Raw genomic sequence first — 27,407 nt, forward strand, 5'->3', positions numbered from 1 at the left:
TGAATTGTATTCCAAAATTCAACTACCTGCTACAATCTCTCCCTGTAGATGTCCCCCTCTCTTATTTCAAGCAATTTGATAGCATAGCGAAGTCCTTCATTTGGAATGGTAAACATCCCAGATTACATTTCAGTAAGTTGCATAGGCCGATTGAGTGTTTGTGTGTCACTGTCAATTGAACTTTTGACCACTGGGGTGTGTGTTTATGTAGGGTGGGGGCCTGTATGTGGGGAAGGGTTTTAAGAATTATAATTTTATATAATTTGATTCCACATTTTCTGTTATGTTTATTTAAGTTGTTGTATGGAATCAATAAAAATTGTTAATAAAAAATAAATAAAAATATTACAGAATCAATACATAAAGACTACAGTTGTGTTTTTCTTGTGAGATAATTGTGGTTGTGACTTTTGCACAGGATGACATTAAAAAGCAGCTAACGTGAGTCTGTGATGTGATCGGCTTCCTAAAATCTCTGTGAACGAAATTTGTGAACAAGTACACCGATATGATGGTTGAAGAACTATCAACTACTGATGGTACTGCGACCATCTGTGGAAACATCGGTGTTTGCAAAAAAAGGCCATAGAGTTCATCTTCTTTCTCAAGTTTGATTATTTATTTCCACATTGTGAACTGAAGTTAAGAAATGCAAAATTAATTTTCAATAATTGTTTCAAAAAAGTTCATAGAATCCTGCAAAGCTCCGAGTGAACTAGAGCAAGAGGTGTTGCTTTTTGTGGTTTAGTAAATCACACTTCCTGCAGATCTGTTGTAGTAGGTGGCTCTTAAAATGATGATGGAAATAATATGTTGTTTTTTGCATGTGTGTCACACACACTTGCCTTTATTGTACTGGAATATTTTCTGCTGTCAACAGAAATTTACATGTTTGAAACAGACTTGTGCTTTTGTGGCATTGTAATGCTACACAGCTATTTTTTAAGATCACTTTTAATAAAAAGAGGATGCTTGAATTTGCATTTTGTTGCTCATTTTCTTTCGTTGCATCAAACCATCTATTGTCGAAAAGGGTAACACCATGCACACTGATATCTCACACCCATTTCATACAAAACATAATTTTAGAAAATTCAAAATTATTCCACAGCAAAGAGAATTTGCAGGAAGAATTATGCAATAAAATGGGTCCGAAGTGACAGCAACTTCTTATAAACATATAAACATATCTGTCCGTACAAATAATTACAATGATCATAAAAAAGATTACAATTGCTACAATCATAGACAACATTTATAGACAAATATTACAGCACACACGCTACAATTTCAGACATTTATCGACAAATGTGTTCACCAAACATGTCTATAAATAGATATTTTTTGTGAGGAGCAATTGTAATGTAAATAATATTCCTGAGTGTGATGAAGAAATGCACAGCATTACCTGCAGCAAACCGAATATTTGCTGGCAACTTGTGATGTAAAATTTAGCGAGAGGCTGCAGTAATGCTCAGCAAGCATTTGGAGTTGCAAGAGAAGATGTGCACGGGTTCGGTTCTCTGTCTCCAGCTCTGTTGCAGTGCCTGTTGGTCCAGTTTATTCAGACTTTGAGAACACAGTCGCAGATCCTGAATATAATCAGACAAGCTGTCCAAACACAGATCACCCCATGGGCCAGATACCTGACAACCTGTCATGGAGAACAAGAAAGGAACTTTTAGTCATGCTTCAACACATTACAGGAGATATAAAATAAATAGGGCTGTCAATCGATTAAATGTTTTAATTATATCATATGCCGATTAATTAATCGAATTAATCGCAGTTAATCACATATAGAGATATTTGTCAAGAGAGGCCCCCCCAAATAACAATAATTCAATATATAATTATTAAATAATAATTTAAATAACTATAAAATGTAATACATACAATAAATATAATAATTAAAATACATTTTTAAAATAAATTATTGTGGCAGACAAGTACAGCATTGTTTAGGCAATACGCAAAGGGACTTTAGAAGGTAATCTATTGTTTATTTCCATATCACTGAACAGAACGAAGTATGCTTTTGAAGCAACTCACTTTGGTTGCGTCACATTATAATCATAGCCTTTTTAAGTCACTGTGTCATGTTAAACATAGATTAGACTTAGAAACGCACATCTTGAGTTCCCTGCATTCGGAGTTGCGATGCGTCCATCTGTATTTGAATGCAAGAAAGGTCCTCATTTTGTGCTGTCTACTGGCAGTAAGAGTGGTTTGTTGTCACTAGATTTGTGCTTACTGCCCAATGCTGAAAACATGAAGTTGGTACTTCAAGCTTGAATTGCTCCAATAGAAGGAATATTCCTTATTACGGTGTGGGAACATAATTAAATGCACAATTTTTTTAAATGTGCTATATTTTATGTAATTAATTGCACTTAATTAACGTGTTAAATCGACAGCCCTAGAAATAAACATGATTCTTCATAGAAGCTTATCTAAAGTGATTTAAGGAAGATCAATTTCTTGCATTGTGTTGCATTCTTCACATTGCCACAAGGGGCATTATAGCAGAGATTAGTGTGAATGATCTGCTTTTACAGTCAGTTTTTTCTTTCAAGTCAACTTCTGAAATGCAGAGAAAGTGAATTAATTTGAAGAAAATATTGCTAAGCAAGTAAGTGAAAGTCAGTACATTTATAGCAACTTATCTGAATAGTAACATGCAGTTTAATGGCACAGACCTTCAAAGGTAACTCTATCGCCCCCTTGAGTACTAAGGATTTTACCACCACGATAGCAAAAGTACACGTTTAACATGTAAAACCGAGCATTGCTAAGTGTATGCATACTTGCGTAAAGTGTTTCTGGACTTACAGTACACATATTAAAAGGACAATTTCCCTAGAGTAATTTAAAGGGGTCATGACATGAGGACTCAAACTTTTCTTGATCTTTTGATATATAAGAGGTCATTGTACTATAAAAACATACTGTAAGTTTCAGAACTGAAAATTCCTCCTTTATAGAAAAAGAGCATTTATTTAAACCAAGCTGCAAAAACAGCTCATTTGGAATTTGCTGAATTTGTGACATCACAAGGACCAAATACATCTCCATATGACTGCCTCTTCAGCAAAATATCAATAGCTATTTTTCCGTCATTGCACCCTTGGCCCCGCCCACTGGTGAAGAGGAGAGAGATGAGCATGTCATGGGAGATTCATCCAAAGTCGACTTACACAGGAAACCTTCATGTGCCTATCTGGATTTAAATGTTTTACTACATAAACATGCACGGCCTTGACCGTTATCATACATCTCATGCAGCTTTTAAAAGATGCGATTGTCAAGTTATAACCCTAAAAAGGATCCTCCATTGTGTTTCATTCAGCTGCACTGGCTTCCTGTTTTGAAGGCATCCTGGACCGTTTTTACACCCATCTGTGCTATTTTTAATTGTTGGTCTTTTGTAAACATGCACTACAGGATGTATTTTATTGTTTTGATGCGTTTCCAGTGGTGTGTGCCGCGTTTTAAGAGCGGTACAAGCACAACTTTTAAAAATGCATCTCATTCTGCTGCAACCACTGACTGCAGAAACACATGACGAATCTCTGCTTTGGCCCGTTGAAGCCGGATGAAGCACCCAACATCACCGTGGACTGAATAATGTTTGCGTAAGATTTCAGAGTGGATTGCTTGTGAAACAGTAACAATATGATTCAAGCTTTGCAAAGGAACGGTTTTTGAATGATAGGCCAGTTAAAATTGGACTACTGGACAAAAAACTGACGAAAATATGTCATGACTTTTTGATATTTTATGGTGCTGCTTGAGTGAACAGTTTGATACATTCATGAAATTTGTTGGGTGTACGTTATGTGTTAACCCTGAAATGTAGTTTTATAATGTTGTGTGGAGTTTGTTTATTTTTTTGTATTGGATATCAAAAATGGCTGTATTGGAGGAGCTGCACAATGTTAGCCAATCACAACAGAGGGTGTTTACACTGAAGTCTTAAAGGGCCAGACAGCTTAAAACCGAGCGTTTCCGACAGGGCCAAAGACAGGTTGAAAAACTGTTATATATGACTAAATTATGACTGTTTAGTGCAAAAAAAAAGAAAAAGAAAAGAAAAGAAAGGAAAAAACACTTTAATAACATTATAAGTGGACCTCAGGGAAGATAATAAAATATATATATATATATATATATATATATTTATGCAGCACTCCAAATGGAATATATCAAATAATGGTTGTTTTCAAACAGTTATTGGTCATGACAGTGTTGCTATGTCAGAGTGATCAGGATGTTCCTACAAAGAGATGAATGTGGTTTCAGAGAGCCACAGTGTTTACACTTTTCTGAGAAATCAACCCATGTCAGTATGTGAATCTTCTATTTTGGGGTTTGAACTTACAACCTTTCTACTATCAGCCTAGATTACTAACTATTAAACCAACCACTCCACTGACATGATGCAAAAACAAAGTCCACAATAAAGACATTTTATGCTCTGAGCTGAGCAGTTTTACCTTGAAGATTGAGATGTGTCAAAGGTCGCTGGGCCTCCATGAGGGCGTTAAGGAGACTTTGAAACCCGGCTGAGGTCACAGCAGGGTTGGCCGACAGGTCCAAAGATTCCAGGGAATGACAGAATGGAAGACAACTAAAAACAACCAATGATCATTATAGAATCATTAATGTACAATATTATTACTCAAAATACTTGTCTTGGCAATATCAATAGCTCCAAACTGACACAGTCTTAAGAGCATTAGAAAGTCAAGCTAAAATATGTCAAGATGCATAGACATTATTGATCACTACTTCAGTACAAGTGACGCAAGAACAAAATGATTCACCTGGCAAGAGAAAGCATGCTGTGGTCCGTCAGGCCGTTTCCAGCAAGACTTAAATGCACGAGCGGACAGTCACCCTGGAACCCAAACCCAAATTTACATAACATTCAAATAGTGATATTTGTTTTCAAAGTAGAATACCACATTGCAAATGCCACTGTAAAAGAGATAAATTGAAAACATCACGACATCACATTGCCGTTTGACAGTGACAACGTAAAAGATATTCCTCCTCAAGCAACTCAGTCACATGTAAACTAATGGAATATTACCAATGCCATTTCAGCTTTATTTTTTTATTTTGTTTAACTGAGGTGAAGAACTACATTACCCATGATCCTGAAAGGAAACAATCAACCGATCAAAGAATCAAGGTGAACAAAATGCGTCAAAAGAGCTCTGAAGTGACCGCCAACTCTCATGACGCACTGTGAATGAAGCAATCGAGTCGGTCTCCCTACGCTCTCAAACTACTAACATATTTGTATATATCTGAATATTTTGTAATAAACTTTAAATATATCGCATATATATTGACTTATAATCTACAACTTTAAATCAAAAGTTTTATATTTTTACATTGTTTTAAATTAAACTGTCATTTGCAATGCTTCATGGGATAGTAGTTTATTTCCTCATTAAAGACATTAAGTACACAGTCTTGTACCTTTGTCTTTTTTTCCAATTTTCAAATGCTTTTTTGCTTCAAATCTAAGTTTTTAATGTTGCGATTTACCTCAGAGCTGATTGGTTTGGTTAATGGCTTAGCACTCTTATGAAGGATTTTCTAAAATTGAATGGAAAAAATACTTCCAGAACCAAGATGCCTGAAAAAGTGTGCGGGCACTATTGTGCTCTATACAGCAACTAAGAAGTCCTACATGAATTTTATCTGCATGTGTACCTGTTTAAGGAGTTTAGTGAGGATTTCCAGGGCAGGCTGGTCGGATGGACCTCTACATAGTGCAGACAGCTGAAGGTTTTTGATACAGTTCATTGGTAATGTCTTCAACACAAGCTCAAAACCAGTGGAGCCCAGTGCATTGTAGGAGAGACACACTGACTTCAGGTTCCCAGTGCCTGAAAGCAATTAATCAGAGAATACAATAATTAAAGAACGAACAAACAAACATGACCTAGCATTGTAGGAGTCTAGTAAGTAATTTCACTGGTTTCATTTGGTTGTAATATTATAATATTTAAAGGTGTACTTACAGGCCATGGCGTTAGCCAATAGGAGACGGTGTTGCTGAAGGAAGCGTGCTGATATGCCACAGGCTTGCAGGGACAGAGTGGAGAGCAGGGGACAGGCGGACAGAAGACTTGCCAGTGCTTGTGCCCATCCATCACCCAGAGGATTCATACTGAAATTCAATTCCTCGAGACACTACAAAATGTGAATATGCGGGGGAGAGAGGGCGAAGATTAATCAGAAAACTCAGGCTAGATTTGGACGACTATGGCTAATCTGTTGAACATGGAATTAAAGGGATAGTTCACCCAAAAATTTAAATTCTGGCATCATTTACTCACTTATTCCGTTCCAGACTTTTTTTTTTGTGTATATCGCATACTACACTGCCTAATATTGTGTAGGTCCCCTTTGTGCCACCAAAACAGCACCAACCCGCATCTCAGAATAGCATTCTGTGATGATATTCTTCTCACCACAATTGTACAGAGCGGTTATCTGAGTTACCATAGTCTTTGTGCGTTCGAACCAGGCTGGCCATTCTCTGTTGACCTCTCTCATCAACAAGGCATTTCCATCCACAGAACTGCTGCTCACTGGATGTTTTCTTTTGTTTTTGGCACCATTCGGAGTAAATTCTAGAGGCTGTTGTGCGATAAAATCCCAGGAGATCAGCAGTTACAGAAATACTCAAACCAGCCCATCTGGCACCAACAATCATCCATGTGATTATCTTATCAGCCAATCGTGTGGCAGCAGTGTAGTGCAAAAAATCATGCAAACACGGGTCAGGAGCTTCAGTTAATGTTCACATCAACCATCAGAATGGGGAAAAAAAATGTGATCTCAGTGATTTGGACCGTGCCATGGTTGTTGGTGCCAGATGGGCTGGTTTGAGTATTTCTGTAACTGTTGATGTCCAGGGACTTTAACGCACAGCAGTCTCTAGAATTTACTGGTGCCAAAAACAAAAAACATCCAGTGAGCGGCAGTTCTGCGGACGGAAACGCCTTGTTGATAAAAGAGGTCAACAGAGAATGGCCAGACTGGTTCAAACTGACAAAGTCTACAGTAACTCAGATAACCGCTCTATACAATTGTGGTGAGAAGAATATAATCTCAGAATGCTGTTCTGAGATGCGGGTTGGCGCTGTTTTGGTGGCACGAGGGGACCTACACAATATTAGGCAGGTGTTTTTAATGTTGTGGCTGCTCGGTGTGTATCAGTGCATCACTACTATGTTTATTTGGAAATTCTTCAAAAATAATGATTTCTGGAATAAAACAACAAAAATGAAAGGACATATTTACAGGAAAAGCAGGTTGACTCCGCCCCTCAATGGTGTCTGTTGCTTTTTTGAGGCCCTCTCCAGTGATCTGATTGGCTGATATGTCTAAAACCCGTAGCCTGGGCATTGTGGCAGCAGCAGACATCAGTTCTGGAAGGAGGTCATTGTTCAGACGGTTGGCAGAAATGTGGAGTTCAGTGAGGTTGGCCTGTAGTTTTAAAGCTCGGAGGAGAGGAGCCAGAGACGCTGGAGACAAACTGAGTCCACAAACATTCACACAAGAGCTGCTGTCCTGCACCTCACACAAACGAGATACACGCTTGTTCTCTTCTGGAACACAAAAATATAAAACAAACATGTTTTAACAAGTATTCCATGTCTCTATGTGGATGAAAACACATTCCAGCAAAGTTTTCGGGCCGCTTACCCACTCCAAGACTCTGACTGGCTTTTCTGTAGCGCTCAGGGAGAGGAGGAAGATCCCATGAACACACCTCAGCAAGAACCTGCAGGAAAACAATTGACAAATTAAAGGGAATGTTCACTCGAAATGTAAAAGGCAGTGCATTACACATTTCAATATGTTCCTCACTCAAAGCTTTCGTATGGCTTCAGAAGACTTGGAATATAGTGCATGAATCATTTGGACAAATTGCATGGTCCTTTTTTTGAGCTTCAACATCACTGGTCATCATTAGGAATATCATGAAATATCGATACATGATTTTTAAAGGCACTGATATACAGTATTAACATTTTTCTGACACTACACTCAAAGCGCTTTACACAGTGAACAGGGGACTCTCCTCAAACACCACCAGTGTGCAGCATCCACCTGGATGATGTGACGGCAGCCATAGTGTGCCAGTACGCTCACCACACACCAGCTATTGGTGGAGTTATAGAGCCAATTAATGGATGGGGATTATTAGGAAGCCATGATTGATAAGGGCCAATGGGGGGAATTTAGCCAGGACACTGGGGTTACACCCCTACTCTTTTACGAGAAGTGTCCTGGGATTTTTAATGACCAAAGTGAGTCAGGACCTCGGTTTAATGTCTCATCCGAAGGACGGTGCCTTTTTACTGTATAGTGTCCCCTTCATTATCCTGGGGCATTAGGACCTACACAGTCTGCAGGGTGAGCACCCCCTGCTGGACTCCATAATACCTCTTCCAGCAGCAACCTTAGTTTTCCCAGGAGGTCTCCCATCCAGGTACTGACCAGGCTCAGCCCTGCTTAGCTTCAGTAAGCAGGAAAAAGGCCTGCATCCCAGACCTAATCATCTTCCACTTTTATTGTGCGGAAAAGAGGAGCAAGCTTACATTTACATTAGAAGACTAATTTGTGTGTTTTCCAATTCACAGGGTGCGTCTCAATCAGCTCCCTAGCTCCCTACGTCTTGAATCAGTATATCGTGAACACGAATTCAGGCACTGGCAAGGGTGTTCATCCACTGAACATTGGGACATTTATGATTCGATTACCTGCGACACGATAACGATATCGCACATTCAAGCGCAGCTGTTATTAATCAACACCATCACTGTTTAAATGACTTTCGTTCATTTTCGTTGAAGATATTCAAACGTACAGTGTAAGGTTTTGACATCTTATTTACACTTGTGCTTGTCTTCTTACAACTTGAGAGTCTTCAGAAGCATGGCGTTTCCGGTAAGGGAACATAGTGAGCAATGATGCTCCCTGGATTTTAAGGTGCATTGTGGGATTTTTAGGGAGCCAACGTTTCAGTGCACTAAATGATTTTGCGATTGAGACAGCCCATAAAATGGCCGACTCCCTGATCAGTGCCCTGACTACTGAACTAAGGAGCTGACTGAGATGCACCCACAGTCAGTTGGCCTTACGTTTAATGTAGTCTGGCGTAATAGCATTGGAGACCACAAGGGGGTGATATAACATTTACTGTACTTAATACTGAAGGACATGTGGATGCGGTGTAGCAGTCTGAAGTCGTGAATTTCGTCACCATATACACAAAAGTTATGAGGAAGAATGAACAAAATGACGCAGAAGAGTTTGCAGGTTAGTGTATACTAAAACTGGTGTAATGGCACAAACAGAACGATTAGAAATGGCGATGTTTATTATGCTATTTCTCTGTATGTAGCATTGTATGGGTTTCATTCAAGTTGACAAACCACAAAAAGACACACTTGTAACTGAAAATCCATTTTGTAGGCTATATGAAAGATACATAAACACAATATATCATCCAGTGATGGCTAGAGTAAACAACCTTTGTCCTTTGATAATGATTTGGGTCGAATTGAATGGAAAACTATGCGAGATGCAGAATTTAAGCAGTCACCGGAGTCATAGCTGGGCACCGTCGAAAGACACGAGTAGCGGCAGTGTGCGTATCTTCATAGAAAATAATCACTTCGAATTTTAGAACTCGCCATGTCGTCCGCCAGACGTGTCCGGTGTGCGACCCCCTATAAGATATCCTGCCGCTCACACTTTACCAAAGTTGTTTTGAGAAATATGTATGAAAGACAAAAACTACTGTGCAACGATGAGCCTTATTTATCTTTGAAAAAATGCAGATATATATATATTGATAATCATCTGGAAAATGTTCTGATTATCAATGCATGAAAAAGGCATCCATCCCAGGCCAAATCATCTTCCACTTTTATAGTGTGGAAAAGAGGAGCAAGGACATTCTGCTTAATTTCTTTAGTGTTAAATAGAAAAAGGAATTGTTTGCTTTTTTTTTTTTTGCAATATAAATGAAATAGACAATGCCATTTTTCTTTTTTGGTCAGTTACACTACAGTAAGTTAAGATATTACATGTATTGCATTTCCAACTAAATTTAAAAGAATGTTCCGGGTTCAATACAAGTTAAGTTTGATCGACAGCATTTGTTGCATAATGTTGATTACCACAAAAAATTATTTAGACTCATCCCTCCTTTTCTTAAAAAAAGCAATAATCAAGGTTATAGTAAGGCACTTACAATGGAAGTGAATGGGGCCAATTTTTGGAGGGTTTAAAAGGCAGAAATGTGAAGCTTATAATTTTATAAAATTATATGTGTTAACACACATATTGTTTACATCTTGTGGCTATACTTTTGAAACAGTGAGTATTTTATCATTTACAGATTGGCCCCATTCACTTCCATTGTAAATGCCTCACTGTAACTAAGGTTTTTTCTTTTTTTTAAAGAAAAGGAGGGACTAGTCGAAATTCATTTTTGCCGTAATCAACATTACATCACAAACGCTGTCAATTGAGCTTAATTTGTATTGAACCTGGAATATACCTTTAAGCAAGAGTCAAAAATATTGCCTTTAATGAATGCAACACCACAGTCACACATTCTTTGTATACTTTAAGGCCTCAATTAACTGAAGAACGAACAACTCCTCTGACCTCTTCATTTGTGTGCAGCACAGCCAGCAGTGGATCAGTGGGTAAGAGGAGGGCGCCCTCTTTCTGCAGGGAGAGGCATGGCAGTAATCCACACTTCTGATAGTAACGCTGAGCAGCCTGTTCACACAACCACGCCACTGTACAGGAGTCTGCTTCACTACAAATAAACATAATAACTAGAATTACACACACAACCTACTAAACAAATATTCGAGCTGGTAAATTTAACACGTTAATTTCTGCGATTAATAGTTGACATTAATGTGTCTAATTTAACTATCCACAAAAAACTGAACATTTTAACATGCACATATGATTTTTGCAAATTGCTTTGAGACAATGTATAAATATATCTATGATTATATTTTAATGTACCATGTACCATGATTAATCACAGACATTTTTAATTACATTTTAATTGATTCACAGCCCTAATACATATACAAAACCAGCAAAAAAATAAAATAAAATCATACCTGTGTGGAACAGGAATCAAGAAGACATTATCTTGAACTCTGACCCTCATTCTGATTGGTACAGGCACATGGGCTGTTCTGTTCTGAAATACTGTCTGTTGTTTTGCAAAATAAATAAATATATAAAGTGTCACTCTTTAATGGTAATTAATAATACATTTACTAATATATGCCTCATACCAGTCCATTATTATAAATCAAACACAATTTGGATGTTTTGAATTGCATGATATCTATTTTTTTGAAAGTAGCATGTAGTATGTATACCGTCTACAGAACGCAAAGTTTCTGTCTGCCTGCAATACACGGATGGCCGTGCATTGTGCAAAAAAATGTGCAGTATACAACTAAAATATAGAATATTGTATCTAACAATGCAATGCATATGACTTGAAATGTGTTTTGCCACATACTGCATATGGTTTCACATAGTACTGTAAAAAAAATAACAGCCGATATTCAGTATATACTGCGTGGTAAGGAGTAGAACTTGGAGTAGAACATTCCAAGCATAGCCAATGAAATAGTGAGGTCTGTATTACCAATGGCTGATGTGTAGGAGGTACAGGGTCATGAATAGGGTCAGGTTCTTGGGTCGTGACGGGGCTCTGTGACCTGCTGACCTCTCTTCTATCCAGCATCACCATGCCAGGCAATTGATTCATCTTCACCTGTCGAGACTTATTGGCTCCTTTATTAAGAGACAGCCCCCTGCTGGATGAACTCTGAACTGCAATGACAATTTTAAAAAAGCCCTTTAAAAGTTAATTTCAGAAAACTTTTATTGTCGGTGTTGGTGACTGTTACATTTATTCTGTTACTAATTTTAAAACACCTCATGTTATCACATATCACACTACATAGTCCCATTTTAAGTTAATTTTGAATTAAAGTCATATAAAAAAACAATCATAACCAATTTTACTTCTCTAATCTGACATTTACGAATGAAACAGGATATTATGAGAGAAAAAAAACATAGGGTGTTGGAGGGAAGGGGTTAAAAAGTAGGAGGGATTCGGGATTTTATCCAAAAAGGAACGTTTTCAAAATATCTGTTGCTGGACGTAAACGTAAGATTTTAACTAACCATTACAAATTAAAATACAATAACAGGATTACTGAAAAAACAAAGAGCAGTCCTACATTACTTTGATATAGGATAAAGTAATCTGATTACAATAATACATTTACACCCAATCCGATGAATATTTATTACAAAGTTTAACTGCATCAAAAAAATAAAAAATAAAAAGGAATAATAGCTAATGCGTAGGCTGAAACACACCTCTTGGAGACGCTTCGTTAGATACAGAGAAATTATTTTGAGTAGGGATTTTATGCTCAGACACTCTCCGTTTCTTCTTGGGCTGAACATCCATCAGGTCATCCTCCAGCCAATCGTCTGCCAGATACTCGTCCTCAGGGACCAACGCCGATCTGCTATTGGCCGACACAGCTGGAGTGCTGGTAAAGGCCGGCTCTGAAAGGCTCTGAGAGATGAGGCGGGATTTGGCACTACCCAGGTTTTGCATGACCTTTTGGTACTCTATTCTACCCGATTCAGTCTGGGAGCGTAACACAGCCTCTTTGATGCCATATATGGAGGGCACTTCCTGGCTGGGTGGGACTTCCTGTGGGGACTGGGCGACTGGGGAACGTTGTCTAGGACGAACGGGGTGCAAAGGGCTTATTGTGCAATCAGAGTCGGAATAATCGGAGGAGCTGCTATCATTCTAAAGTGACGAGAGAAAAACAGGCATTTTAAGGGATAGATTACACGAAAATAAAAATGCTGCAGTCATTTACTCACCAACATGTTGTTCCAAAACTGTATAACCATTTTGGTTGAGTTATCAAATCAAAATTTTAAGGATATGTTAGCACTTGTTCCCAAAGACAATGCTAAATTCCAACATCCTTGATCAAACCGTTATAACAAGAGTTATAATTGGTTATTTGTTGTAGTGCCCCCTAAGGGCAGAATTGGACTCAATTTGGCATGCATTCTCAAAATGTCATTGTGTTGAAGTTTCCCATGCCTCGTTTAATTCGGACTATGCGTTCAGAAGATATAGGTCGAGAAGTAAATTTGGGCCATGGCCAAAAAAATTTATTGGCTTTTATCTTCTAAACAATTTGACCATTTTGATCCATTTTACATGCAAAATGTCTTGGGAATTGGACCAAACAGTCTAGGAAGAATATTAAAAATGGCAGAAATGGGATAATCAGTAGGTTTTGTTTGACTTGACAGAAAGACAAAAACTTAGATTCTAGTCCATACAGTTGTAAAGACAGTAGAGAAAACTTAAAAGTGCATATTATAGTGGCACCTAGGGTTGGATGGGGGTAGGTGTGCATGTCTGAGTAGTGATGGGACTTGGGACCATCCTGCCAAATTTGATGTCTCTAGGACTTACGGGTTTTGCTGCCCAGACACTTTTAGGGAAGGGGAAAAACAAGAAGGTGAAGGTGGTGATGGCAAAGGCAAAGAAGGCGGCAGCAAAGAATAACAGTACAATTACAATAGGGTCTCAGCACTTTCATTGCTTGTACCCCCAATGAAAGTGAATGGTGACTGAGGCGAACTCCTACTGTGTTCCATGGAGGAAAGAATGTCATAAAAGTTTTGAATATGAGGGTGAATAAATTACAGAATATTCATTTTTGGGTGAATAATCCCACCATAAAAAATTCTGCATTTTCAATCTTTCAAAATGTAACAAATGTCAGATCCAACCCTACCCCATACAGAACATCTGCTTCCATCCCTCTCGGCTGGCGGGCTGGGCCGGAGCTGCTCCTGTGTCTTGGAGCAGAGTTTTTTGGAGCACGGCTGGTGGCAGTACAGTGGGGAAGATTCCGCTGAGGCAAGGGAGGCACCTCAACCTGCTGTAGAAGTGGTTCTGAACACTCAGCATCAAAGAGCTGACTGTCCTGTAGCTCCCTCTGCTGGCGTGGAGCCACTGACACAAAAGAGACTGCAGCAGAACGAGAAAGTAAATTCAAATTCAAAAATAAATTTGAATATTTTATGTAGTTAAGCTTTTGTTGTGCCAAAACATCTACCACTAATTACAGGAATTTTCTGCATTTTCTACATACTAACACACATTAGTATGAGACTGGTGTGATAAAATCATCAACCAAGATTATCAACCCAGCCTCTGCAAAACTCATGACCAGCTAAAAAAAAAATTAGGAAAGGGACACAATTTAGATAACTTTACAGCTCAAATAACAAAAAACTTTTCAATGAAGAATTAATGTAAGTGCTTTAATAACAATACAAGCTTTGATATATCTGCTTTTAAACTCACAGGCCCCTTGGGGAAAAAAAAAGTCTAATTCTCACCATCCCCTGACAGTGCTCTCTTTAAAAGTTTCTCAGTCTCCAGACACTCCTGCTTTGTCTCCTGGTCCAATTCTCGGCTATAGTTCTTAAACCATTGTTGCAGAGTGTCCAGAGGAGTGTGTCCCTATAAAATCCATACATTAATCATATTTACTCAAACAGATACATTCGTAAATGTTCCACGTAAACAGGGATATGTGTAGAATATGGGAGGGTCTGACCTTGCTATTGCGAACGGTGACCGACGCTCCCCTCTGTATCAGCAGTTGAGCGACGGTGAAGTGGCCGCAGTTTAGGGTGTCGTGAAGGGGTGTAACGCCCTCACAGTTTCGACCGCCGGGGTCGTTTATATTCGCTCCACGTTCTAACAGTAAGGCTACAATCTCTGTTTGAAACAGACAAGTCATGTGTGACAGGTAAATCTCGAATACAACGATTCATGATGAAACAGCATTTTAAATTGGCCGACTGCAGTACCTCGATGACCATAGTTACAGGCTTCATGCAAAGGCGTCCACCCGCAGTAATCCCTGAGATTAACAGGGTGACCCTATCAGAGAGAAAACCACATTGACAGCTATAAACATGTTTAAATAAAGAAAACCATACAGTAGTTTACGCCATAATACTGGTTATTACAACCAACACTCTTTAAAAAAAAAAAAAAAATGGAATGACTATAAATGAGAAGATTCTGAAAGCTTTCTACAACCCCATTTCCACCTGGTTTTAAGATGCGTGACAGGTGATCCAATCACATGTGGTCCGATACAGGTCTAAAAAGTTATGTGATCAGATCACAAAAACCACACACGAATGTGGTCAATAACGCATGTGACCACATCACATCTGAGGTGTAAGCGCTAATCCGTTCTGTATGCGTTCCGGCAGCAGTGAAGCGCCACCCCTCACCTGTCGATCAACCGCTGCGCTAAAACAAGAGAAACAGCCATCCGATTGGAAAATTTTAAGAAGTGGATACATACACAATCACGAGAGCTTCACAGATCTTCTTTAGTGTGTCTGATATCAACACAGATGAAAAGCACGAAAACCTGAAGCTCCTGTAATACAGGTAATACACTAAAATAACGGATCATTCTGCTTGACATGTTGCGTTTGTGCTTAGACTAAATTTCAACCGTATCTGGGAGAAACAGCACACTGTTTTTTCGTGCTTTCTTTGTCATTTCTGTTTTTGTTGCACTTTAATATTTAATATCATAACACTGACATAGTGATTGATGTCACCATAACACAGAGACCCTCCCCTCCAAATCCAAACACATGGATTATTATTTAAAAAGCCACAGGTGTGGGAAATTAACCTTTAATTGCCATTTAAACCTGTGTGTGTCACCTTGTGTGTCTGTAACAAGGCCAAACATTCAAGGGTATGTAAACTTTTGATCAGGGCCATTTGGGTGATTTCTGTTATCATTATGATTTAAAAAGGAGCCAAACAACTATGTGATAATAAATGGCTTCATATGATCACAATTCTTAAATAAAAGACAGTTTTTGTGCATGATCAGTCATATTTTCAAAATCAATGCCAAAATTTCACAAATTCTGCCAGGGAATCCAAACTTTTGAGCACAACTGTATATTCACCAGATGAAGTGTCTTATTGGAGACACAATGTATGTGCTAACAGTGAAAGCTTTCCATGGTCGCATTTTTCTTTTCATGCCCTCGCTTAAATTTAAAACACTTGATTATCTAATCAAAATAACGAAAAATGCATTAAAGTAAGGATAAAAACATGGATGACTATTGTCAAGCATAAAAGATACAGCATATTCCCAAATCAGTGATTCTTTTTATTTAATCTCTAGATGCTGCTGTTATACTGTAAGAACCCTCTAGCACCAGCCACAGGGGAACAAGGAGGAATAATTTTTTTTTTTAAACTATCCACCATTATTTTTGCAGATTACCAAAAAGCAACTATCGGCACCGGTTAATGGATATACTGGTCTACCTCTACTAAGAACTACAGAAATTATGGTTGCCATGATCCATTTTTGTAAGGGAACAATAAATTAGTTTCCTGCAGAGTTGATTCAAACCCACCTGTTCCACCAGGTACTGGACTTGCTTCAGGTTTCCCTCTATACAGGCTCTGTGAAGAACTGTCTCCCCTTTCTCATTCCGTCGGTTCCACTGCACGGACAATAAAGAACAAAAAACATGTAAAGAACTGAAAGATCAGACAACTGTCTGAGCTGAGAACATAAAGCATGCGATCTTACCCTCTGAGTCTTCCTCTTGCCCGTAACGATCTTGTCATAGCCCTCCAGATCATCATCTGCACAGAAAGATTAATTAATCAACCAAAATAAAACATCTACATCTTTATTACATTATAACACACTGCAGGTAAGCCAATATTTTCAATCATATAAATAAACCCTAAACCTAAATGGTAATGTTAATTCCATATGGAATGGTACTCCAAGTTAACAAGAAAGTCCAACCTGTCCACATTTGTAATATTCCATGTATTTTAAAGAATACTTTGGTATATGCTATGGTCTTGCATGTGCTATGGTAGGTCAAGGTCAAGGTCAGGTTTATTTATATAGCACCTTAAAAGCACCATGAGTGCTAACCATGGTGCTGTACAACAGACATAAATTAACACATTCCCCTACAATGAAAACCATTAATGAAAATAAAATGTAAAATAATTTAAATACAAATATAGAAAAAAAAGAAAATATCTAATCAACATAATACAAAGCGTCACCAGACAGAAAATAAAAAACATAATTGCACTAATGGTGAAAACAAGTTACGAACAAGCCTGAGAAAAAAAGTATGTTTTAAGAGATGAATTAAATGTAGATAGTGTAGGGGATGATCTAATAAAAAGAGGTAGGGTGTCCCAAAGCTTTGGAACCCAAACTGAAAAGGCCCTATCACCTTTGGTTTTTAATCGTGAATTTGGAACAGTCAATAGCAGCTGAGAGGAGGATCGAAGCAAGAGTAGGGACGAAGAAGATCCGAAACATAAGTAGGAGCAAGCCCATGCAGTTCTTTAAATACAAATACTAAAATCTTAAAATCAACTCTGTATTGAACAGGTAACCAATGAAGTGATGCTAGCACAGGCGTGATATGCTCCCTCTTTTTTGTCCTAGTCAAAAAACAGGCTGCGGCATTCTGTACCAGTTGTAGATGCGAGAGTGAGGACTGGTTAATTCCGGCATACAGAGAATTACAGTAGTCCAGCCTGGTTGAGATGAATGCATGAATGACGGTCTCAAAATCATTAAAAGTAAGAAAAGTTTTAAGCTAGCGAAGCCCCTTAAGCTGAAAAAAACTGGCTCTGACTACAGAATTTATTCGTTTATCAAATTTTAATTCAGGATCGAAAATAAACCCCAGGTTTCTAACATGGTCACGAATATTTTCTTGAAGGGGGCCCAGGGAAGGGCTAAAATTTTCTAACTGCTGTGGGGGGCCACTGGTTCAACTGGAGGAAATTATCATCCATCCAGCCTTTAATGTCCTTTAAACATGCTAACAAGGAGGAGACTGAATCCGTACCCGATTTTAGAGGAAAATAGAGCTGGGTATCATCAGCACAGATATGATAGGGGACCTTATGATACTCAAACATGACTCTAAACTTGGATCTGGACCAGCTGCACTAGTAGGATTTAACACAGAATTTAAAGTAGAAAACAGAATCTTAGGGCAGTGAGAAATTTTTGAGATGAAATTGGAGAGATAATTTGCCCTTTGCAAAGAAACAGCTTCCTGGAATCGAGACAGAGTATTTTGCAGAAGTTGATATGAAATTTGTAATTTATCCCTTTTCCATTTTCTTTCTGCCCTTCTGCATTCCTTCCTTAAAGCTCGAACGTCACTGTTAAACCAAGGCTGTATTTTCGGTTTAGTTTTCTTGGTTTGAGAGGGGCATTTACATTTAAAATCGCTGTACAGGAGATATTAAAGCACTTTACCAACTCCTCAACATCTAAACACTGTGCTGTCAGCGCACTACTACCAGCTGGAGAAGCTGGAAAGGCATCCATAAAGTGTACGGCAGTATTGGTGTTAATAGACAAGGAGAGGTAAGTAGAAGGCTGATTAACAGGATTTGAACAGGAAATCAAACAGTCAAACATAACCGGCCAGTGGTCGGACAAACCAACATCATTTACAATGATGTTTGTAATGGAAAACCCTGATGATAGGACAAGATCTAGTGTATGATCCAACTTGTGTGTAAGACCTGAGATAGATTGAGTGAGAATAAAAGAGTCTAAAAGTTGTACAAAATCTCTTACAAGAGTCTTTGAAGGACAACACAGATGCATATTAAAATCGCCAAGAATCAGCAGGTTATCTGAGTTTGGGACCACATAGGATAAAAAGTCTGAAAACTCCTTTAAAAAGTCATTGTTTGATTTCGGCGGTCTGTATATCAGAGCACAAAGCAAAGGACTAGTTAGTTCGACTTTACATAATAAAACCTTCGAAGCTAGTTTAAACTTCAGCTGGTAAAAGCCTACATTTAAACAAGTCCTTAAAAATAACTGCAACACCCCCACCCCGGCTGGAAGTTCTAGGGCAGCTTAAGTAGTTACAGTTGGCAGAGGAGAGTTCAGATAGAGGACTTAGCTCATTTGCCATGAGCCAAGTTTCAGTAATAAATAAAAAGTCCAGGTTGTTTGATGAGAAGAAATTATGTAGTAAAAAATGTTTTGTTTGATACTGATCTTGCATTTATCAAAGCTGTTTTAATGGGGGGCCTGGGGTCAGTGGTAAAAGACGCTGGCTACCACCCCTGGAGTTCGCTAGTACGAATCCCAGGGCGTGCTGAGTGACTCCAGCCAGGTCTCCTAAGCAACCAAATTGGCCTGGTTGCTAGGGAGGGTAGAGTCACATGGGGTAACCTCCTCGTGGTCGCTATAATGTGGTTCGTTCTCAGTGGGGCACGTGGTGAGTTGAGCGCGGATGCCGCGGTGGATGGCGTGAAGCCTCCACATGCACTGTCTCCGTGGCAACGTGCTCAACAAGCCACGTGATAAGATGCGCGGGTTGATGGTCTCAGACGGAGGCAACTGGGATTCATCCTCTGCCACCCAGATTGAGGCGAATCACTACGCGACCACGAGGACTTAAAAGCGCACTGGGAATTGGGCATTCCAAATTGGGTTAAAGCTGTTTTAATTTCCCAGATTGATTTCTCTCGGTGCAGAGCTGAGCAGGAACGTCTTTGGTAGCGACCGAAGTAAATTCATATTTGCGCCGCACTGAGGCATACAACGGCGCCGCGTCGATCGCTCAATGGACCATATAACAGGAATATGATCCGATATAGCAGTGGTAGTTGACCGTGTAGAGCAAGCTCCTTGGTGAACATATTGTGAGCGACTGAGAATCCTCAGATCAGTGAACAGTGTATAAATGTCTGAAAGCAGGTGTGACACTGACCGATGGTTCAGCCGCAAAAGTTCTGGGAATGTAAAAGTAATTGCCATACTACTGGAGGCAGGTGAGTAGAAAACGTAGGAGGAGTATCGTTCACTATTCCAAGAGATGATAGTTGCCAAAATGGTCAAAAGAGGCCAACAGACAGAGTACAAAGTCATAGTGGAAATCCCGTGGAGATGTTCACTCACCAGAGAACCAGGTCCAGAGGAGTTTTTAGCGGCGGAAACTCTGATGAAGTGGATGCAATGCTAAAGAATCCTGATGAAAGACTTGCAGTAGTAATCCATAAAAACAGCTCAAGTTGTAGTGGCACAACAGCTTGTTTGTTTATATAGTACAGTTCAAGATGAGATTATTTCGGCAAGGAAAGGATTCTCGGTTATCCCTAATTTAAAAACACCATAAGACAGTAAAAACTTCTGACCAAATACAATAATTAAAATAAAACGATAAAACCGGAGAGCAGCGGCAGACAATGCGCACAGCGTTCACTCAACCGGAACTGAAATAAAAATAATAATAATAAAAATAAAAAATAAATACCATGGTATTACCATCTGATACCACTATAGCACAGTACTGTATCAGTAATTTTTTGTATCTTCCACACTACAATAAAACAAGATAAACATTCTCTAATATTGTGTATTACCAGACTCAGAGTACTGGATGTCACTGTCCTCTAGAGGTTCGCTGTTCTCCACTTCCTCTTCTTCCTCCTCCTCTTCACTGTCCTCCAGACTCCGACCATCTCTCTCACACAGTTCCTGAAGTCGTGCTTCTGTGTCGTCACACTGCGAGGAGCCGCTGCGCCGCTGGGCCTGTAACCACACCCTCAAGACCCGCCTCTGAAAAAAACAAACAAAACCAAATTGTACAATAACAGCAGCAGTGAAAAGCAATGTGCGCCAAGACATAGTTAGCCGCTTGGTTTCCATTTTAGTTATAGCCCCGCCCACTTTGTATATAAGGTTGGCAGTGGTTTTGTCACATTCAGAATTTCGCTTTCAGTAAGGGCAGAAAGAATCTTGTCGCATCAATTCACAAGTAGCATTGCCACCATTCCTTTAAGGTTTTACTCCTTTAATATTGGTGACAAACGTCTACTTGTCTTTTTAGTGACCTGGATGGCTGATAAACTAGACCATATGTACAAATATACTTGTTTTCTACAAATTCTTCTAAATCATGAAAACAGTGACACTCACACACATCGGGATGGTTTGCGAGTGTTAAGAGGCAGAAACTGACTTGTAGTTTGTTTAGTCGTGATTTCTCAGCGCAGCTCAGAGCAGCAGTGTAACTGGCATCTATCTTCTCCACTGACTCTCCCATCTCTTCCTGACAACCTGCGATGTTCAGCCATGTCTCACACTCCTGATACACACACACACACAGAGACACAAAAGCAAGATAAATATTGAGTCATGAGAAAGTTTGAGAATGTCTTTCAGCTTTGAAGATGCACAGCAAAGTTTATTACACAAACTGTAAGAGTATTGATTTGCAGTTTGAGAGGAGTTACTATGCTCTATGTGAGTGTGTTACCTCTTTGGGGTTGCCCTGTCTCAGCTGTAGTTCTTGTCTGTAATGTTCAACAGCTCTGGGATGTTGTCGCAAGTCTGTGTATGTGGCTGCCAGTGACACGTGTATGACAGCTAACTCACGAGCCGGCTTTCCTAAAGCCTCTGCACACGCCAGCTAAACACACGCAAATCAGAGTCTTAAAAGAATGTATTTAAAAACAATTATAATTCTATGAAGGACAAACATAATGAAAAAATTATAGCTGCAAGCAGCAATTACGGGGCCTAACACACCAATGGCAAACATTTGTATTGAATTTAGAAGTCCGGTGATGAGTGTAAAAGAAAGACATTAGTTTAATGACTTATAGTGTAATACAAGTGCTTATAACTTTTGACCAATAGGTGGCGCTGTCATCAAACTGATAGGGTATTGTCAGGGCTTGGTCACAATGCCACATAAAGTTTCACGTCAATACGCCACAGCGTTCATGAGATTCAGCCTCAAATCCTTATTGGCATCGGGCCATATAATTTGTACGGTTTGGTCTTTCAAAAAAAAATTCATAACTTTTTGTCATTAGTTTTCCTAGATAATACACAGCAAATGTTGTGTAATACGGATGTATGACCTAGGAGGAGTTTGAAAAAGTACATTATTAATTAAATGTAAAATGGTGGACAGGAAGTATGACTGACCATAGCAAACTGGGTATCAATCGTCTCTGTATGCCCCAAGGAATCTAAAGCGACCAGTCTCATGTTTTTAGGCCAAAATACTCAGAAAAATAGCAATCTTTTTATATTTCTTGACCACTAGGTGCCAAAACTGTGCAGGTACCCTCATGTAATGCTTGTGTTGAAATATACAAAGTTTCGTGTCAATACGCTAAAGTGTTGCGAAGATACAGTCTCGCGTCCACTTTGGCGCGCTCGCCACCGAATTTGTTGATGCGGTATACGAGAACAGTTTGGTCTATCATAAATCTCAAAACTTTTTGTCATGAGCGTCTCTAGATGGGATACATGCTAAATTTTGGACCTACGGTCTAGGAGGAGTTAGAAAAGGTAGGGTTTTTGGAAAATGTAGTGGGCGGAGCTTAAAATGACCTATGCGACCTATGATGGGAATCGGTATGATGCAAGGAATCAGAGAAAAAAAGTACTTTGTTTTTAGGACTGGACTTACGGTGCAAAAGTTATAAGTGGAAACGTAAGTGCAACTTTGAACTGCTGGTAGCGCTGCAGGGTTTGAGTTAGAGACCCCAAATTTTGTGTGGGGGTTAGACTTACTCACCGCTACCAATGTGCCAAATTTCAACGTTTTCCTACATACGGTTCTGTGGGCGCACATTGACTTCAAGAGTGTAAACAAAATAATAAGAAAACAAATGAAAATGTTACGTGCCTCAGCAACTTTTTTATAGAAATTACAGTCATGAAGAGCATTTCCAGCCGGTTAAATATTTTAGAGCTGAGCACAACTGGAAAACGTAATATTGACTAACAATTTTGATCTCTTTTCAAGATTTTATTCATTTCCATGACTTTTCCATGCCTGGAAATCACAAGTTAAAAATACCCTGATGGTTCCCCATAAGCAAGGGAACCCTGAATTGAGCATGAATGTTAAGACAAAACTGAATATATTGCTGCACTTCATACATTTTTTAAATATAAATTAACTCCAGAGACCTATCGTAAAAGAATTGCAACGATTGTTTAAAGCAGTTAAACAATATCTATTTTTTTTAAATAAAAAATGGGCACTCTGACACTGGATCACAACAACATAATTTCGATAGGAAGAAAAATGCATACTGAATGTCACAGCTTGCTAAAGTCACACAAAATATGCTTAAAAAAAAAAAAACAAGATTTTTATAATCAGTGGCTTCCTAAAAACACTTTCAATGAGAACAAATGTCAATGTTTGAGTCTTTGAGGGTTAATATATTTAAATGACATATTCTTACTTGTGTCTGATAAGCCTCCAGAGCTTTCCTGTAGCAGCTCACTTTACAGAAGAGATCACCCATCTGCTCTGACAGATCCATGGCCTCATGAGAAAACTTTTCAGTCACTTCAGATGCCGCCTGCTCCAACTGACAGCCACGGATCGCTACATCAAACACATATATATTTCAAAATGTTATTGAAAGAGCAGTTTGCAAGAGGTCTTATTTGTGTGATTTGCTATTAAAAAAACTGTTATGCTCAAAGAGATCAAAATTCAATCTTTAGCTGTGCAGCTTTAAGAGAGATCACTTATTTCTGTCTCACCATGTTTAAAATCTTTCTTGACGGCTTCACGATCTGCAGGCTGCTGAGAGCCCAGAAAGAACGCTTTCTTTAGAGAGCGCCGCGCTGCTGCAAAGTCACCCAGATGAAGCAATATCTGAGCAAGAGATATACATCAAAATGTTAAATACACCCATCACAAACATGCTCAACCTAAACAGACAAATCACAACAAGTATTGTTTCTAAAGCGCTTTGGATGTATTAGGATAATTACCTTGCCGATGCTGTGGAAACATTCGCTCTCACTGAATTTGTCCTTCATTTTGCGAGCACATTCTTTAGATTGCTCAAAACAGCGCATGGCCCGTGAGTGCTGTCCGTTTCGGAAGTGAATGCTGCCCAGGTTGAAGTTTGCACGATAAAGATCTTCCAGAAAGTTGTTCTTCCTAAAAGAAAAGCAGAATTGTTTTTGCAAATGCTCACATTTTACTTAAAGGAATAGTTCATCCAAAAATGAGTCAGTATTTTTAAAAGACGGACTGGGATTTTTATTCAAATTATTTATTTTGTGTTCCGCAAAAGAAAGAAAATCAAATGGGTTTAGAACAACACGAGGGTGAGTAAATGAGATAAGAATTTTCCATTTTTGTTTTAAACCAAAATACATTTAATATTTGTAATTTTTGAGTGAAATTTTGTTGGTTTTTTAAGTGATTAAACAAAAATTTATTTTAAAGCGTTTTTTTTTATTTATTTTTTTTATAGAGAACAAACATTTTCGTTATTTAGCAAAAGAGAGAACTGATTAGTGCTAATTTGTTCATTAATAGGCATGAGTTCCTCACTCCGCAATGTAGATGCTGTGTCTGATGTGGTCACTGCAACGCTGTGGTTCTTTCAGTCCATCATACACACAGCCCAGATTCAACAGCAGACGTGCCTTCATCTCACTGAGCTCTCGCTGTGATACAGAACCTGCAGAGACACAGAAGTCAGAGTGAAAGGAGAGAAAGAGACTCTGCAGGGTTCCCGATCAGGTACTATGTATTTCCATGACTATTCCAGGACCTTTGCAATCATTTACCATGTATTTTTAAATGCATAAGGTTAATTCTTTAACCTTCTAGTCGCTCATCTACGATGGCTAAACTCTTCTTGAAGGCATCTTCGGCGTGCTTTAAGCTGTCTCGTGATTGATCAGAATCAAAGAGGAAGAGGTACGTGCGTCCAATGGTGGCCAGGGCTCTCTGCTCCTCTGCTGCATCATTGACGGATCGAGCCAAATTCAAATGAAGCCGCTGGTGCTGAGTGAGAAAGTGTTTGTGAGGCCGTGTGACTCGACTACATCTATTGACTCACTTTACAGCTAATATATGTTTTGCACACCTTAAGAGCAGCTTCAATGTTCCCCAGTTCTGCATAACATTCTCCAATCTTCCTATTCGCCACAGCTGAACCAATCACATCGTGTAAAATCTCAGACAGGGCCAATTCCTGACGATGCTCTTCTATAGCAGCATGATAGTTACCTACAAGAAACATATGCAATACCTGTATATAAACATATCTGAGAGATTGACCGACACTTCAATTATCGTCTAGTTAATTCAACAGACAACTGTCATAATACTCAAAATGGTGCCTGTTCATGGATCCCCCTTAATACATAGTAGAGATTCATGTTACCTGTCTTAGCGTACACCTCTCCCAGCTGATTGCACAGACTGGCCTCCTCTTTCAGATTATTGCTGCTTTGTGCTTTACTCTTGGCTTTCTGTAGTTCTGAGAAGAAAAGATTCAATAAAAAGCTCCTGGTATCACAATAATAACTTTTAACATAATTTATTTAATAGAACTTTTAAAAACAACGTTCACAAAGTTTATTTGCAAAGATAATTACACAGGCTTCAGAAAGACAGACAGACAGACAGATAGATAGATAGATAGATAGGATACTGACAGACAGACAGATCATATATAGATAGACAGATAATAGAACGATAAATATATAGTGACAGACAGACAGACATATATACAGACAGACAGACAGATCATAGATAGATAGATACTGACAGACAGACATACTGTATAGATAGATAGATAGGATACTGACAGACAGATCATATATATATAGATAGATAGATAGATATACTGACAGACAGACAGATCATAGATAGATAGATAGATAGACAGATAGATATACTGACAGACAGACAGATCATAGATAGATAGATACTGACAGACAGACAGATCATAGATAGATAGACAGATAATAGAACGATAAATATATAGTGACAGACAGACAGACATATATACAGACAGACAGACAGATCATAGATAGATAGATACTGACAGACAGACGTACTGTATAGATAGATAGATAGGATACTGACAGACAGATTATATATATAGATAGATAGATAGATATACTGACAGACAGACAGATCATAGATAGATAGATATACTGACAGACATACTGTATAGATAGATAGATAGATAGGATACTGACAGACAGATCATATATAGATAGATAGATAGATAGATAGATAGATATACTGACAGACAGACAGATAGACTGATAGATAGATAGATAGATAGATAGATAGATAGAATACTGACAGACAGATCATATATAGATAGATCGACAGATAATAGAACGATAAATATATAGTGACAGACAGACAGACATACTGTATAGATAGATAGATAGGATACTGACAGACAGATCATATATAGATAGATCGACAGATAATAGAACGATAAATATATAGTGACAGACAGACAGATCATAGATAGATAGATACTGACAGACAGACATACTGTATAGATAGATAGATAGATATACTGACAGACAGACAGACCATAGATAGACAGATACTGACAGACAGACAAATCATAGATAGATAGATACTGACAGACAGACATATAGATAGATAGATAGATAGATAGGATACTGACAGACAGACATATAGATAGATAGATAGATAGATAGATAATAGAACGATAAATATATAGTGACAGACAGACAGACAGACATATATACAGACAGACAAATGGATCATAGATAGATAGATACTGACAGACAAACATATAGATAGATAGATAGGATACTGACAGATCATATATAGATAGATCGACAGATAATAGAACGATAAATATATAGTGACAGACAGACAGACATATATACAGACAGACAGACAGATCATAGATAGATAGATTAGATAGATCGACAGATAATAGAACGATAAATATATACTGCCAGACAGATCACAGATAGATATATTTTATATAATTTAAGTATTAATATCAGTTTTACAGACATATATATCAGTAAACGAGGGATATTTTGTGTGCACAAAAAAATTAATCTATGAAGAGCCAAAAATAAGTGATTACTTACGTTTGATCTCCTTTGCAGAAGCCATCCTGTCTGTCTATCGCACAATATCGCGAATCCAACAATCCTACCCGCATCAAATGAATAAACACCACAAACAGTTGCAGTATTTTAAAACATGTCGTCATTAATCGTTCTAAATCGTGTTTTACAGTGATCATTTGTTGTGATCGGGAATAAACTCGTCTAAATTTATTGATGAGTTGTTTCTTTCACAACGGCGCGCCAAGTTGACTGAATGGCTAA

The 27,407-nt window shown here is 38.5% G+C and overlaps 1 protein-coding gene across 4 annotated transcripts; it reads right to left on the reverse strand.

The window, feature by feature from the left end:
* Nucleotides 1-607: 607 nt before the first annotated feature.
* Nucleotides 608-27,390, reverse strand: LOC127454725 (tonsoku-like protein). Of its 4 annotated transcripts, XM_051722082.1 has the most exons (28): nt 27,165-27,390; nt 25,451-25,546; nt 25,151-25,293; nt 24,885-25,068; nt 24,610-24,739; nt 24,039-24,210; nt 23,805-23,919; nt 23,498-23,643; nt 21,544-21,696; nt 21,247-21,372; nt 20,648-20,843; nt 16,800-16,855; nt 16,621-16,710; nt 15,022-15,094; nt 14,766-14,929; nt 14,545-14,668; nt 13,935-14,170; nt 12,475-12,922; nt 11,729-11,916; nt 11,187-11,281; nt 10,711-10,867; nt 7,732-7,810; nt 7,327-7,634; nt 6,039-6,210; nt 5,728-5,903; nt 4,827-4,900; nt 4,497-4,630; nt 608-1,654 (listed from the first exon to the last, which is right to left on the reverse strand). In XM_051722082.1, exons 1-28 carry the CDS (start codon nt 27,187-27,189, stop codon nt 1,452-1,454), a joined length of 4,263 nt encoding a protein of 1,420 aa, XP_051578042.1. In that variant the 5' UTR covers nt 27,190-27,390; the 3' UTR covers nt 608-1,451. The 4 variants fall into 4 exon arrangements, with proteins under 4 accessions (XP_051578042.1, XP_051578043.1, XP_051578044.1 ...); XM_051722083.1 differs by lacking the exon at nt 21,544-21,696; XM_051722084.1 differs by lacking the exons at nt 24,885-25,068; nt 25,151-25,293.
* Between the last annotated feature and the right edge of the window lie 17 nt (nt 27,391-27,407).

Source organism: Myxocyprinus asiaticus, chromosome 17 (assembly GCF_019703515.2).
Source record: "Myxocyprinus asiaticus isolate MX2 ecotype Aquarium Trade chromosome 17, UBuf_Myxa_2, whole genome shotgun sequence".
Lineage (NCBI taxonomy): Eukaryota > Metazoa > Chordata > Actinopteri > Cypriniformes > Catostomidae > Myxocyprinus > Myxocyprinus asiaticus.